The following is a 16,338-nucleotide window of genomic DNA, read 5'->3' on the forward strand; positions in this document are numbered from 1 at the left end:
CAGCTGTCTAGTGGTTGGAGAGATGGAAGGCATGTCCCACAGTGAATTCCACAGCACACACTGAGGGTATAAATAACCCACCAGTTGGAGCATGGTTGAAGGGTTGGGACAGCTGAGGAAATCCACCAACCTCTGTGTTCACTTCTCTTAGGGCTAATAAGGGCGTAACTGTGCCCCTGAATCGTTTCCTGGCTGGACAGTCAGCGAGCCCGAGCTTTAGTCTTCTAATGTGGGGAGTAGACTCACAGAGAACCACAGAAGACCCCTCAATCCCTATACCACCGTCTATAGCACCTCTTAGCCTGCTTACTCCAGGCCTGGAACAATGGCTCTACCTATAGACCCCACAGAGGAGCCTAGGATGTACCAACAGACCCTGTTGCAGGATGGCCTATACGACCTACTGGAGAATGACAAGTTAGTGGACTGTGTCTTGAGGATCAAAGACAAGGAGTTCCCTTGTCACCGTCTGGTCCTTTGTGCCTGCAGCTCCTACTTCCGTGCTTTCTTCCTATCTGATGTGGATGAGAGCAAGAAACGAGAGATTGTTATGGATGACGTGGAGCCTGGTGTCATGGGGTTGATCCTGAATTACCTCTACACCTCCAACATTAATGTCAATGAGCAGAATGTCCAAGAAATCTTCTCTGTGGCCAACCTACTACAGATCCCCTCCATCTTCACAGTGTGTGTGTCTTTCCTCCAGAAGCGTCTGAGCCTTAGTAACTGCTTGGCCATCTTTAGACTGGGTCTAATGCTGGACTGCCCTCGTCTGGCAATCTCTGCTCGCAACTATGCCTGCGAACACTTTCAGCTCATTTCACGAGATGTGGACTTTCTTCAGCTGGGTGCTAGTGAACTGGCAGCCATTTTGACATCAGATACTCTGGATGTGGAGACAGAAGAGAATGTATATGAAGCCTTGATGAGGTGGGTGGCTGAAGATGAAAAGAATAGGTTGAAAGACCTTCCAGGACTACTGGACTGTGTGCGTTTGCGTCTGGTCACTCCAGAGTACTTTACAGAGACAGTAGAAAAGAATGGATGGATCATCTCTGACTCTGGGATCCAAAAGAAGATTCAGCTTGTCAGGGACGTCCGTGCAGGAAATCTGCCAGAGACCAAGAAAATGAAACTGAAGAAATCCCAAGAAGAGGATAATGCTGGAGAAGGGAAAGAGGGAGTAAAGGGAGTAGAGCAAGAGGATGAAACGGATGAGGATTTACTTCCAGGCATCCTAAATGATAACCTGCGGTTTGGCATGTTTCTTAGGAACCTGGTGTTCATGATCAGTGAGACAGGTGCCATGGCCTATGATCCTACAGGAAATGACTGCTATGTGGCGTCACTATCCACGCAGGTCCCTAAAAATCATACCAGCTTGGTCACCAAGGAAAACCAGATTTTTGTAGCAGGAGGACTGTTCTTTGATGATGAAAATAAGGAGAACCCACTTAGCTCCTATTTCTTACAGGTATGCATCCTCAAAGCTATGAGTTCAATTATACCGTTTTCTGCTGTCTTGAAAATGTTATCTATATTTCTAGGCATGTATAAACATTTTAAGAATGAAGAGAAAATACCTGTATATTTTGTAAATGCTTGTTTAATTATTGCATTTATACTAAGTAAAAGATACAATACAATGTTAATCATCAACATATATCTGACCTGCTGATGTTCCAGTATGACCCGGTTGGTGCTGATTGGCTGGGCATGCCCCCACTTCCCTCTCAACGATTTCTGTTTGGGCTGGCTGAAGCAGAGAACTCCATCTTTGTCGTCGGAGGGAAAGAACTAAAAGAGAAGGATGAAACTTTGGACTCTGTCCTGGTTTACAACAGACAGTGAGTTCACTGGTTTTGTTTGTACGATGTTTATTTTTAGTTTGTACAAAAATTGTCAACAGGTTGACCTAACAACCACAATTATGCCCCTTGATCTAATGGAATGAAGAGGGGTAAGTACCCTTTCTATGATTATTATAAAATGTAGAGAGAGAAGAGAACAAGTAAATGTAGGCCGTGCAGTGGAGAAGAAACATTTTGGGTTAATGACATCACAAAAATAAACTGAAAGTATGTTTTTAGAGCCTGAATATTGTATATACTGAAGATATATGACAGGTGCTAGTATTTTAGTCTACATATTGTTCATGGTAAATCTTCAGGTTTTTCAAATCAAATCAAATCAAATTTATTTGTATAGCCCTTTTTACACGCAAGCATGTCACAGAGGGCTTCACATACGCCCATAGAACTGCCCCTCAACCAACCTAAACCCTCAAGGAAGACAAGGAAAAACTCCCAGAAAAACTCCCAACGGGAGAAAAAATGGAAGAAACCTTGGGAGGAGCAATTCAGAGAGGGATCCCCTCCTCCAGAGACGGTTGGCAAGAGAGAGGAGCAGAACACAAGCTAAACATAGTCATACAGTGTCAATGGGTTTTAAAACACCAAAAATCCATTGTTCGGCTTTATAGACGTTGGATGGGACCTGGAAACTCGCTGTTGACCGTCATGGAGGCTGATTTCCGGTTGACGACCTGGTCCAGCGTTGGTAGACCGACGACCAGGCAGGTCCTGACAGCTCAGACCCCCCACACCACAAGGGATGTGTGGGGGGGACAGAGAGGAGAACAGGGATTAGAGAATGCCAGGAGCAGCTAACAGTTTCAGTCGTAATAGAATGAGATCCCCACCGGTCAAGTGTGGACTAGTGCAGCAATTTAACAAAGCTAAGAGGGTATGTGATGCTGCCCCACACACCAAGACAGCGACAGCCCCCCTTGGTTGGAACATGAAATCTGTTCCAGGGGAAACAACTCTAAAATAGGTTATATTTATACGAATAAGGATGAAAACAACCAGCCCCCCGTTGTCTCCAACTAGTAAACTATAACAATTAAAATATACAGCAACGGAACTATTACAGTAACAATATACAATAACAGGTTTACTTTATTTGTAACATTTAAATGGGCAGTGTGAACATAAGCTAAAATTACAATTTAAAAGTTACATGTGATACACACATAGGCAAACGCACACCCCAGGTTTACATAGAAAGTACACACATTTAACAATCATAGGATTGACTAAACAGGAACGTTTTTAATCTAGTTTTAAATGTCGAAACAGTATCAGCCTCCCTAATTGAGACAGGTAATTTGTTCCAGAGAAGAGGTGCTCTATATGAGAACGCCCTACCTCCAGCAGTTTTTTTCTTAATTTTGGGTATTACCAGATAGCCGGCATCTTGAGATCTTAGAGTCCTTGCGGGGCAATAGGGTGCAAGGAGACCGGAGAGGTACAGTGGTGCCAATCCATGTAGAGATTTGTAAGTTAGTAGTAAAACTTTGAAATCAGCTCTGGCTTGGATAGGGAGCCAGTGTAAAGAGATAAGAGTAGATGTTATATGATCAAACTTTCTTGTTTTTGTCAATAGTCTAGCAGCAGCATTTTGTACCCGCTGTAAATTTTTCAAGTAGGTAATTGGGAGGCCAGAGAACAACACATTGCAGTAGTCCAATCGGGACGTAACAAAAGCATGTATTAGTTTTTCAGCATCATCCTTTGAGAGGAATTTTCGTATTTTGGCAATATTACGTAGATGGAAAAATGCAGTTCTGGTGATTTGTTTAATATGGTACTCAAACGAAAGGTCTGGGTCCAATGTGACTCCTAAATTTTTTACCAACTGGCTTTGAGATACTTTGACACCATCTAAGTTTAAGGTCAGATTGGATAAATTATTTCTGTATTTTTTAGGGCCGAAAATTTGAACCTCGGTTTTATCCGAATTAAGAAGAAGGAAATTTGCTGTCATCCAAGTTCTCAACCCGGAAACACATTTTTCCATAGCATGTGGAAATTCTCCAGGCTTTATGGACATGTATAGCTGAGTATCATCTGCATAACAGTGAAAATTTACCCCAGAGCTTCTAATTATGTTTCCTAAAGGCAACATATAGAGTGAAAATAACAGAGGGCCTAGAACTGAACCCTGTGGTACTCCGTATTTTACAGTAGTGCTCCTGGATGAGCAACCATCATAGTGGACATATTGTGATCTATCAGATAGATACGATCTAAACCACTGAAGTGAAGTACCAGAGATCCCAACATAGTTCTCCATACGCTCCAGGAGAATCTCATGATCCACAGTGTCAAATGCTGCACTAAGGTCTAGAAGAACCAGAACAGAGATAGAGCCCGCGTCAGAGGCTAATAATAGATCATTGACTACCTTAGCTAATGCAGTTTCAGTGCTGTGGTGAAGACGAAATCCAGACTGGAGAGGTTCATAAAGCTGATTTGAGGAGAGGTGCTCAGTTAGCTGTTGTGCCACAGCTTTTTCTAAAATTTTGGAGAGAAATGGCAAATTTGAAATTGGCCTATAGTTGCTAATACAACCTGGATCCAGGTTTGGTTTTTTAAGAAGGGGCTTAATAATAGCTTGTTTGAAATTGTCAGGGATTTGTCCAGTTACAATAGATTCATTAATAATACTAAGCATGGAAGGTCCAATAATAGGGAGAAGTTCCCTACAAAGTTTGGCAGGGAGGGGATCAAGAAGGCAGCTGATGGGTTTCGAGGAATCTACCAGCTCGATGAACGCTTCCATAGAAATAGGGTTAAAGTGGGTAAGAGCCTCAACATGCAGCATGCTGGGTATAGAGTCAAATTCTGTGTTGATGGCCACTCCTCCAGGCCTAGTCTGTAGTTTGTCCCTTATTGCATAGATTTTCTGGTCAAAGAAATCTAAGAAATCATTGGGAGAGAGATCTGAACTAACGCAGAGTGTACTTTTCTTAGTGAGTTTTGCAACAGTATCAAATAGGAACTTTGTGTTGTGTTTGTTCTTACTAATCAATTTCGAGAAATATTCTGATCTGGACCTGATGAGGACTTGCTTGTACTCAATTTGGCTGTCCTTCCAGGCCAGGCGGAAAACCTCCAATTTAGTGGTACGCCACTTATGCTCTAATTTTCGAGTGGACCTCTTGAGAGTGCGGCTTTCCTCTGAATACCATGGAGCCATTTTCTTGTCTTTTCTTTTCCTTGGTTTGAGTGGGGCAACAGAATCTAGGGATAACTGAAGAACCAAATTCAGATCCCTTGTTTTAGCATTTAATGATTTATTTGGGACGTCCAGTGCTTCTAGTGCAGCAGGTAGAATATTAGCCAGTTCCATAGCTGTGTTTGGGGTTATGCAGCGGCTAGTAGAAATATTCTGGGTGCCTCCAAGGCTCTGGCAGAGATCCATTTTAAAGGTAACCAGGCAGTGGTCTGATAATATAGGATTGTGGGGGTGGACAATGATGTCACTAATCTTGATTCCCCGTGTGAGAACTAAATCCAATGTATGCGAGTGAAGATGGGTAGGTTTAGAAACCACCTGAGTGAGACCTGTGGAATCCAATAGAGCAGTAAAGGCCTTACTTAGAGGATCTTTTGGGTCATCCACATGGATGTTAAAATCACCCATAATTAAGACATTATCAGTATATGTCACAAGATCAGCACTAAAATCTGCAAATTCCTCTAGGAAGAGGGAATACGGGCCGGGGGGCCGGTATAGAGTAACTAAACTAAATGAGGGAGGGGGGGCAATAGTAGAAGAATTAGTCCTTTTTAGAGTAGTTGGTGGTTTCATGCAAATTATCTCAAATGATTTAAAGGTATTTACGGATTTTAGGCTAAGGTTGAAGCTAGCTTTATATATCATAGCAACACCGCCACCTTTCTTTGAGACACGAGGGATGTGTGAGTTTTTACAGATCATTACAAATTGTAAGCTTTCAAATTATGGTTCATACATAGAAATCTTATCATATTTGAAGGATATATGGTTATTTGAATGTGGTACGTCTTAAATCAACTCCCCATTGAAAATTTTTGAACTTTTTCAATCCAATTACCGCCTCTTACTTTGATATTAAAATACATAAACACACTATCAAACCATATGTGTAGTATATGTCTCGCGCTGCATCAAACTTGATGGGGGGTTAACCTCCAAAAAATCGGGGTTAACACAGAGTTCAAACCACAACCCTGGGTTGCCTGGCTAAGATTTCCTTGAACCCGCTTTCTGAACCACCCCTGACATTTCTTGATAAGTGGTTGGACGGTTGATAATTGGTCCCCACTGGCTGTGGGGACCAATATTCCCGAGATATCACAATTGGATTTTTAAGCCAGAATGTTTTGATCTAGGTGTGCATCTACATATTATAGTACAATGATGTGATTATATCTATATTTCAGTAAAATTCCTGAAGTGTCGAGAGCTAACCAGTCAATGATGGGTCCCCTTATGTTAGGCTGCTCCAAGATAATCGAGTCTGTTCAATTTCCATTGTCGCATATCTTACCAGCAGCAATATATTTGTACGTGTCTATTAATATTTAGGATTCCTCCATCAGGGGTCACCGTATTGTTATTTTATGTATTCCTATTATTATTCTATTATTCCGAAGTTCAAGTGATATTAGAGAGATATATGAATATGTTCACAGTGTCTCAATATCTGTGCCTACAATTTTATTGCAATTTTGACTGATGATTTTTCAAACCTAACAGGCATTCAGAATATATCACTCTGAGGCACTGTGCAAAATGTCACCTTGATATATGAACTTGAGCCAAATTAGACCCTCGTAATGCTAGCCATCTCTTTTTTATGCAAAAACAGAACCTCAACATAAACAGCAGTGGCCATAGCTCAATCAGTAGTGATGGCAACTTATAACTCAAGGGTAGGAGGATCAAATCCAGGGATTGCGTAACTATTACTTTGGTTTCTGTTGAAAATACCTGTTTTTAGGATTCCTTTGTCAGCGGGGTTTAACCCTAGCCTAGCTCTGCCCTCCTACGTACTTCTGCTCAATTTTCATTTTGCTTCTTTACTAGGTCTGGGATTTCTGCATATTAGTCGTATTTTTCAAATAAACTATTTACTGGTCTGATCAGCGAACAGAGGGAGTGGCCGAAAACGATGACATTGATGTTGTGCGCTAGTTTGAGTTGTAGTTCATAAATGGCGGCCGAGAAACATGCGAGCAAAGCCATTAGATCCGTTGTGGCAATGCTGCCCAATGCTGCCGGAGCAAGAACACTCTTTGCTGAGTTTTGTTGGTGGCCATGATGTTGTGGCTCTCCTCCCCATGGGGTTCGGGAAAAGTTTGATTTTCCAGCTAGCTCCTTTAGTGATGAATCAGTTGGCTAGCAATTGGTAATGGCAGATTCAGAGTGGCTCTGGGCAGATCCAAAAGTTTTAAACTTCAACAGAGTACCCGCCTTCAAGGAAGTTAACTCTTGTCAATGGAGTGGTCCCAAACTCTGTACGAATTAAATGTACGAGAGTCTGGTTAGGACCAGGCTAGCTAGTTCAACCCTAACCGTAGCGTGTCCATTTTAAAATAATTTAGGAGGAATCTTTCATTGCTGATTGCAGCTATATTTAGTTAGGTATTTAAAAATAATTAGCATCTGCCACAGTAGCAACCTCACAGTAAACAAACACCACACGTCTTTGTTTATGGGTTGGCTTGACTGAAATTAAGTAACAGTACTGTAACTAACGAAACTAAAGATGAGAATCAATCTGAACCCCGATCACGCCACAGAACCAAAGAAGAAACCAAGCCTACGTCATAAGAAATTAAGAGTATTGAGTTATCCTACAAATGTTGTTTATGATATTGAGGGCCTCATTTACTAACATTGCGACCGCAGCTTAATCTGCGCCTTTCTGCATTTTGCGTGGTATTTATCAAATCAGATCCTCGTCGGGCAATCAGCTTCCATTAGTGTTAATAATAGCGCCGTTAAGAGATGGGAAAATTGCCTGCATCTTACTACCACCATGGGTGATTCGAGGACTAGTTCAGTGAACAGGAGCTACACCCACTTTCCCTTATACCCTCCCAGCAGCGGTAATCTGCGTTTTTACTCAAGTGCGCTGCCTTTGTAAATACGGTGTTATGTCTTTACCCGCAATTTCACTACTGAAATGGGCTTAATCCTGTTAGTAAATGAGGCCCTGAGTGTCTCCAAAACTCTAACTTTCATAATATGACAGAAAAAAAGGTTACGCATAAAAGTGCGTAAGACATTTCTGGACCGTTTGTACCAGCAGGTGTCACATTGTCTGATGGTGATGTGAAGGCCTGAACCCTATATTTATGACCATGTCATTTACATTTAGTCATTTAGCAGATGCTCTTATCCAGAGCGACCAGGGCTGTTGCTAGGAATTCTGGGGCCCCTGAAAGAATATTGGTGTGGGCCCCTGCCATAGTCGCGGGAACATATTTTATCAGGGGGTGCTGGGGGGGGTGGCTTAATGTTGCAGGGCGGCAGGGACGGACTTGGAGTAAAAATAGGCCCTGGACTCAAAGACCGGCCCACCTAATACGCCACTACAGCTGCCCTGCTAATGCACATTCTGGGTTTGATGTAATGCTAGCTTGGGAGTTCTATATGTAATGCGAGTGTGCATAGCGCGCGAGCCAAATGTTTTGGCCTTTATTTGAGCGCAAAATAGACGTTTTGCTAAAACCTTGTCTGGTGAAGGTGATTTCTTTTTGTCTTTTAATTTTTCAGCCCCACCATACGTTTCTTAGCCTGGTTTTCCATCGTTATTCTTCTCCCGGTGCTCCCAATGGTCAGTCCGCTACTGGTGGTTTAAGTCATATCATTTTTAATTCTCGTGCTGTCAGGGGGTGCTGCAGCACCCTCAGCACTCCTAGTTCTTACGGCCATCGCCCCCCGACTTTTCATCGCCAAATATCAATTTTACACCACTTTGTTAATATACTATTTGTATTACAATTTTTTATTTATTTTTCTGTTTCTCTATGTTCTTGACAGTGCCTGACGGTTTGCACCCAAGTCGTTTATTTTTTTCAATTAACCTCTCTGGGTATTATTATGTAAAAATGTATGTGTAAGTAATTGCCAATGGTACAGCAGTTCACTAATAAGTCAAAATAGCCAACAAGTGTCTACCTCACTCACTTACTTACCATCATCAGCATCTTCACTATCCCCTTCACTAGTATCTGTAGTAGCCCTACTTTATGGTATTTGGGGTCTGGCTCTGTAGACAGCAAGGACAATCAGTGACTTAAGTATACTAAATATTTAATATCTTATTTAATTAGGATTCCTCCGTAAGGAGGAAACCTATTGTTATTGGTGGTTTTATTATTTGTAATTCTTGTACCATGGGAGTCAATGGCAGCCCCTAGACCCCATCGACAACTTTTTGTGAAATTTGGCACACTCATTAAGGACAGTTTATTCTATACCTACACCAAGTTTCATGTCTCCCATTAGACCACTCTAGCGCCACCAATGGGTCAAAGTTGGACTTGTGTTTACACACGCAACTTTTGAACCGTATGACTCATTTTCAAAAATGAGGTACCATTGGATTCCCTGGATCAAGCCGAGTTCAACGCACACCATGGCGTTAATTTCCGGTTATATAGATTTCCCGCCATTTCCGGTTTTATCAAAAACCTTTGAAAGCCTACTCCTCCTACAATTTTTGTCATATATTCTTCAAAATCACCAGAGATGATCTTCAAACCAAGCCTCACAAAAGTTATCAAAGGAATTTTGATCCTCATAACCGTCTGTCCGGTACAGCCAATCAAATTCATCAGAAAAGCCGCCAAACAGGATGTGAAGTCATGTCTCAGCAAATCTTTGAGATATCAACACTAAACTTGGTAGATCGGAGGAAGACACTACAACATATTACCATGTGCAAAGGCAAATTCATATCTCTAAAAATGATTGATATAAATCAAATTGAACTTATCGCTAACGCTAAAATAATGCTTTGCACATCAGCCAGTCAAAAACTGATACTCTGATTCAATCACAAGTTCATATGAAGACTCTTGAGAATGTTCATAACACAAATCTGTGAAAAAGTTGACTGTAAGATGAAAGGTCGATTTTTGGTGAATATTTGAAACATGCTTGCTTGGCTAATTTCTAGGCAAATTTCCAATGAATGTCTCCCTTGCTCCTCCCCGCGCGTGCTCCAAAATCTCACACACACTCAGCCTTCCCTTGACACACGCGCGGCCAAGACGCACACGCAACATTTCAGGAGAGTGTGGGCTGACCAAGCCCCCACTCATTCCTTGGTCTTTAGCAAAGGCCCATGTGGCTCTTGATGGTATTGCATTTCCGATTTTGTATGCAATGGTAAAAAGGTCTCAAATCCTGAAACATTGATAGTATAGACCAAGAGTAAATACCACACCTCAAATGGCCCACCATTACCCATAGGTGGCGCTATAGGCCACGCCCAAAAGCACAAAGATACAAGGCTTTCTGGAATGGATAGGTTCACCAAGCCCCCTCCCTTCACGTATTGGCTTGAAAAAAGGCCCATGTGGATCTTGATGGTATTGCATTTCCGATTTTGTATGCAATGGTAAAAAGGTCTCAAAATCCTGAAACATAGATAGTATAGGCAAAGAAACAGTTTAACAAAAAGCCCATGTGGATCTTGTTGGTATTGCTTTTCCGATTTTGTATACAATGGTAAAAAGTTATAAAAATCCTGAAACATTGATAGTATAGACCAAGAGTAACTACCACACCACAAATGGCCCACTATTACCCATAGGTCTTCCCTTGACACACGCGCGGGCGGGCTTGGCAAGACGCACACGCAACATTTCAGGAGAGTGTGGGCTTACCAAGCCCCCACTCATTCCTTGGTCTTTTGCAAAGGCCTTGTGGATCTTGATGGTATTGCATTTCAGATTTTGTTTGCCATGGTAAAAAGTTCTCCAAATCCTGAAACATTGATAGTAAAGGCCAACAGTAACAACAACACTTTAACAAAAGCCCATGTGGATATTGTTGGTATATTTTTCCGATTTTGTATGCAATGGTAAAAAGTTAAAAACATCCTGAAACATTGATAGTATAGGCCAAGAGTAACTACCACACCACAAATGGCCCACCATTACCAATAGGTGTCGCTACAGGCCACGCCTTAAAGCACAAAGCACTTCACTTCTTGTGAAGATTAAAGCACTTCACTTCTTGGCTTGAAATAAAGGCCCTTGTGGATCTTGATGTTATTGCATTTCAGATTTGGTATCCCATTGGAAATTCTGCAGCATTGATTTTTCTATACAGTTACAATTTGTCAAGAATATACATTTTTCAATGGTTCGCAATGCTTTACATGTAAGCCAGTCAAACAAGTTCATATGAAGACTCTTGAGAATGTTTAGTACACAAATCTGAGAAAAAGTTGACTCTAAGATGAAAGGTCGATTTTTGGTGAATCTTTGAAACATGCATGCTTGGCTAATTTCTAGGGAAATTTACAATGAAATGTGTCCCCTGCTCCTCCCCGCGCATGCTCCAAATTCTCACACACTCATTCTTCCCTTGACACGCGCGGGCTTAGCAAGACATACACGCAACATATCAGGACTGTGTGGGCTGACCAAGCCCCAACTCATTCCTTGAATATCAGCATAGGCCCTTGAGGACCTTGGTGTCATTGCATTTCCTACTTTGTATGCAATAGTAAAAAGGTCTCCAAATCCTGACACATTGACAGTACAGGCCAAGAGTAACTACCACACTTTACCCAAAGCCCATGTGGATCCTGTTGGTATTGCATTTTCGATTTTATATGCAGTGGTAAAAAGTTTTTAAAATCCTGAAACATTAATAGTATAGGCCAAGAGTAACTACCACACCACAAATGGCCCACCATTACCCATAGGTGGCGCTACAGGCCACGCCTTAATGCATAAAGATACAAGGCTTTCTGGAATGGATAAGCTCACCAAGCCCCCTTCCTTCACTTACTGGCTTGAAATAAAGGCCCTTGTGGATCTTGATGGTATTGCATTTCAGATTTGGTATGCCATTGGTAATTCTGCAGCATACATTCTTCTATACAGTTACAATTTGTCAAGAATAAACATTGTTCAATGGTTTGCAGTGTTTGGAGGAATCCGCCATTACTGCTTGCAGTTATATTTTCATATTGCTTTTGTACACATTTATGATTATATTTTATGGAACAACTGATGAAGAACTAACATACTTAGTCTTGGCATGAAAAAAATCTGAATCGGCTTATCAATGCCATAGCTCGAGAGCAACAGCTTCACTTTATTATTGTATGAGGACAGCAAGCTGTAAGATTAGCCCCTGCTTAACATTAACAAGACTCATGTCAACAGGCTACTATAACAGTTTAGTTTTAGTAAACACTCATGTAAGAATGGAAAATTGTGTCCTACTGCTACTGGAATTTTTTTGGCAGCATATTATAACATTTGGCGAGTTATATCCTGAATGATCTTTTCTGAGAATCATATTTAGTCGATAACTTTGCAATGTCAGCCTTGTCAGGCGATTATTTTACACTGCTCTTACACTGCACAGTTAACGCAGTAATGTTTGTAGCTGGCTAACCGCTAGCTCCTAACATTAGTCACTCCACCATGGACCTATGCTATTTATCATGAACCACAAGGCGCCTGTGCAGCTAGCTTAACACTCTCATCTTTCTTCGAAAACCAATCACTGATATTCTAGGCTCCTGATGTGCTCCTGGCCTCGTTTCTTCCTCTACTCTCTTTTTTGTCTGTTTATTTATGTTTCTGTTTTGGCATTGTCAGTTCTCTATTGATAACCAGCTGGCTGCTGCTGTAGTTTGTGAGCTATAACTTTACGCGCACATTTTCTAAAGTGGAACAAACCATGGACCAAACAATTTTTTTAAAGAATGGTGTGGAAAATAGAAACTTTATTTTTAAATCTTGCTATATTTTGTGGCTTTGTTTTAAGTCTGATGCATTAGTATGAGTATTCTTTAGGCCTATGAATAATAATGTAGTCATAGAAAGGGAAGCCTACATATAAGGCTATTGGGATTTGTGTGGGCCCCCCCTGGGCTGTGTGCCCCTAGAATTGTCATCACCTTTCACCTCTAAACAACGGCCCTGAGAGCGACTAACAGTAAGTACAGGGACATTCCCCCGAGGCAAGTAGGGTGAAGTGCCTTGCCCAGGGACACAACGTCATTTTGCACGTCTGGGAACCTTGCACGAACCTGTAACCTTCTAATTGGTAGCCCAATTCTCTAACCGCTCAGATCCCTGGATCTCAACATAAGGAAACACAAGGTCTCCAACATGTGCCATCTAGATTTTCCCTTGAGATTTATTTGAAATAAAATCCTCTACTTTACATATCCAATGCACTGAGCTTTGGCAATATCTTAACTAGATTATCACAGTGGTCAAAACGTTTCCTCTGTCTCACAATCATAAACATATATTATGCTACATTACCTTATGGTATATGTTCAGCATTAGTACATTTCTTTCTCCCAAAGGTCCTTCAAGTGGGGAGAGTCGGACTCCCTGCCCTATCCAGTTTATGGGCATGCAACTGTATCACATAACAATATCATCTATGTGATTGGAGGAAAAACAGACAGCAAGTGAGTTTAACGTCATGCAATGTGTTTTTTACATTTATATCTCATAATTTTCATTCCAGGATAGAATTAAAACATTTTATTATTACAGTAACCAGTTTTGTTTAGTTTCGGTTAAAATCTATGCTAATACCATGACTTATGTTCTTTGCGAAGGAAATGCCTGAGAACAGTGTGTGCATATGATGCCAAACGGTTTGAGTGGACGGAGCTTGCACCGATGAAGCTGGCCCGCTCCCTGTTTGGGGCAACTTTCCACCAAGACAAGATTTATGTGGCAACAGGTGTCACCGACACAGGACTTACAGACACATTAGAGGTGTACGACATTGCTTCCAATAAGTGAGTTTTGACATCCGTTTAACATTAGGTAGCCAAACTGACAAATGTATAATACATATGAGAGTTACATTTGGTATGTGTGTGTGTTTGTGTTTCACAGGTGGTCAGATTTTGTGCCCTTCCCCCAGGAGAGGAGTTCTCTAAACTTGGTGTCCGTGGCCGGGACACTTTATGCTGTGGGAGGTTTTGCAATGTTGCCTGTTGAAAATAGTGAAGAGTTCCTCCCTAAAGAGATGACCGATATATGGAGGTGAGAAACACATTAGTAAACATTTTCTCCTTCATAAACTGATTTGTCTATGAACTGGAGAAAGAAGAGATTATTACAAAATAGATAAAAGATAGGGACAACATAAGAAACTACAGTATGTATTACATTACATTTACATTTATTCATTTAGAAGTTACTTAAATCCAAGTGATGTATAGGAACATCATAACAATAGTAATGCATTTTCTAAGCAGTGCAACAATAACAATGTCAACAACAATATTTCAGAATTCTTCTGATATGACAGTGCAACAATAGTAATATCATATCTCAAGTACAGCATTGTAAAATGGTTTTACTTATACATAATATATGTATATATCAAACCAAATGTTACAAATTTATGAAGCCTTCTCAACCAAAGCATAAGACAGTTGAGGGGCCAAATAGGACTGAAATCCATTTTTAACTCACACAACAAATAAAAGATTTGATCCACACTGCATTGACCCACACTGCATGTCCTATGAGGGGTTGAGTGGGAATTCCAATACATTTCATACCTCAAATATGACACTGACATGTCTTCCTTCACACAACAGGTATGATGAGGGCGAGAGGAAGTGGAATGGTATCCTGAGAGAGATCCAGTACGCTTCAGGTGCCACCATCCTGGGAGTCTGTCTCAACACCCTGCGTCTGACCAAGATAGGATCCTCTCTTTCAACTGGCTTATCACCTGCCTAAAATATTAAAATAGAGGGACTTAGAGACACAGAGACGGATAGGATCTGTGCCATAATACTGAGTGATAACATGTAATGTGAAAACTACAAACTGGACTGTTTCAGTGCCATAGTTTCATCTACTGTATTATTGGCAAATACATTAATCTGATGTGACTGGAAGTGACATTTGTGACAACCTTTCATTTGTTGCTTGATTTTGCAATCATTACAGACAAACAAGCTTTTTATATTTGTTTGTATTTCTCAAGGATTAAATTGGATGTTCTTATATTTCACCATCAATGACCATACAGCGCACAAAACAAATGATGCATACAGCAAATGTTTACTCCTCGACAGGTCTGCAAACGCCTTTGTAAACCGAGATTTGGTGAAACGTTTGTACACCAAGACCGTAGGTCAAGGTTTACAAACAAATTGTTTTAACAAATCGAGGCAACAAAGCGTTTGCTGACCTGTCGAAGAGTACACATATGGTTTCTTAAATACTACAACAATACGTGGGAAGATCCCAATCAAACACGTCGAATCTGGAGCAGACGCCATGTTGTCAGAGCAATCAGCTGCACTTGCACTGATGACGTCACTACATCTCCAAGGCAACATATCAACAACTGTGGAGATCAATAACAAATACTTTATTTTGTGAACAGAACAACTCTCTGGTTGGTTAAGTAAGGGATAAAGCCCGACGAGGTGTCCAATATTTAAGGGATAATGTATAGAACGCCGGTCATTATCGGGAAAATAAGCCCCGACAGGGCGAACAGCACCCCAATGCGAAGCGGAGGGGTGTAGCTTCGCTCTGAAGGGGCTTATTTTCCTGATAATGACAACGGTGTTGTATAGAGGGTTTTCACAACGCGTCATTGGACAGGAAGTCACCATCTTGGAGGCACTCCGCATCACAACAAAGCACTGGCACTAAAGTATATCCCGAACGTCGTCAAGGAAAATTGTGAATTATTGCCGTGTTTCAGGTTGTACCAATAGGACAGATCGAGAAAAACATTTAGTATATTATCGACTTCCAAAAGTTATTCAAAACTAGGGAAAGGAATGATAGAGATTATTTGAGTAAAGGAGGCGCTTGTGGTTGGCAAAGCTCAACCGAGATCTACGAGGGAAAAATCTGGACAACATCTGTATTAGTTTGCCACATTTCTTGTCAGGTATTGTGAAATGTTTATTTCAGAACAAATGTTGTATTGTAATGATAATATTTTTAATAGTAAAAACAATTACTGCTTTTATTGTTTTTACTGCGTGCTTATTTTACTGTAAAGATGACATTGACATAATATAATTCATATCAAACTACTGCCTGTGTATGGGTTCGGCGAGAAAACAAGGTAGTTAACAATATCGGGATATCCAACTGAAGGCAGAATCACGGGGTCGTCACGGATCCAAGTAGCTAACTGGTAGGGATCTGCACCGCCAATAAATCCTAATTTCTCAAAATATCGACCCTTTATTTATGTTCCAAGTCCTTACCTATATGCCTTTGGATGTTGGACGCG

At 41.0% G+C, this 16,338-nt stretch overlaps 1 protein-coding gene and 1 long non-coding RNA gene across 2 annotated transcripts; one reads left to right on the forward strand and one right to left on the reverse strand.

The window, feature by feature from the left end:
* Positions 1–165: 165 nt before the first annotated feature.
* Positions 166–16,066, forward strand: klhl40b (kelch-like family member 40b). Its single transcript, XM_084703561.1, has 6 exons — positions 166–1,474; positions 1,687–1,847; positions 13,409–13,516; positions 13,670–13,855; positions 13,956–14,105; positions 14,669–16,066. The coding sequence occupies exons 1-6, from the start codon at positions 326–328 to the stop codon at positions 14,811–14,813; spliced, it is 1,899 nt and encodes a 632-aa protein (XP_084559687.1). The 5' UTR covers positions 166–325; the 3' UTR covers positions 14,814–16,066.
* On the reverse strand, positions 2,172–13,450 carry LOC146276204 (uncharacterized). The gene is made up of 2 exons (XR_014766358.1): positions 13,365–13,450; positions 2,172–9,109 (listed from the first exon to the last, which is right to left on the reverse strand). It is a non-coding gene; the product is annotated as an uncharacterized LOC146276204 (long non-coding RNA).
* Positions 16,067–16,338: the final 272 nt, after the last annotated feature.

The sequence above is a fragment of the Hypomesus nipponensis genome, chromosome 8 (assembly GCF_054491055.1).
Source record: "Hypomesus nipponensis isolate SF chromosome 8, ASM5449105v1, whole genome shotgun sequence".
Taxonomy (NCBI): domain Eukaryota; kingdom Metazoa; phylum Chordata; class Actinopteri; order Osmeriformes; family Osmeridae; genus Hypomesus; species Hypomesus nipponensis.

Bases quoted from the DNA above. Each gene is read 5' to 3' on its own strand.
- klhl40b (XM_084703561.1), top strand. From the start codon at position 326: ATGGCTCTACCTATAGACCCCACAGAGGAGCCTAGGATGTACCAACAG. The intron at 1,475-1,686 runs GTATGCATCCTC...CTGATGTTCCAG, and splicing joins TTAGCTCCTATTTCTTACAG to TATGACCCGGTTGGTGCTGA. The intron at 13,856-13,955 runs GTGAGTTTTGAC...TGTGTTTCACAG, and splicing joins TACGACATTGCTTCCAATAA to GTGGTCAGATTTTGTGCCCT.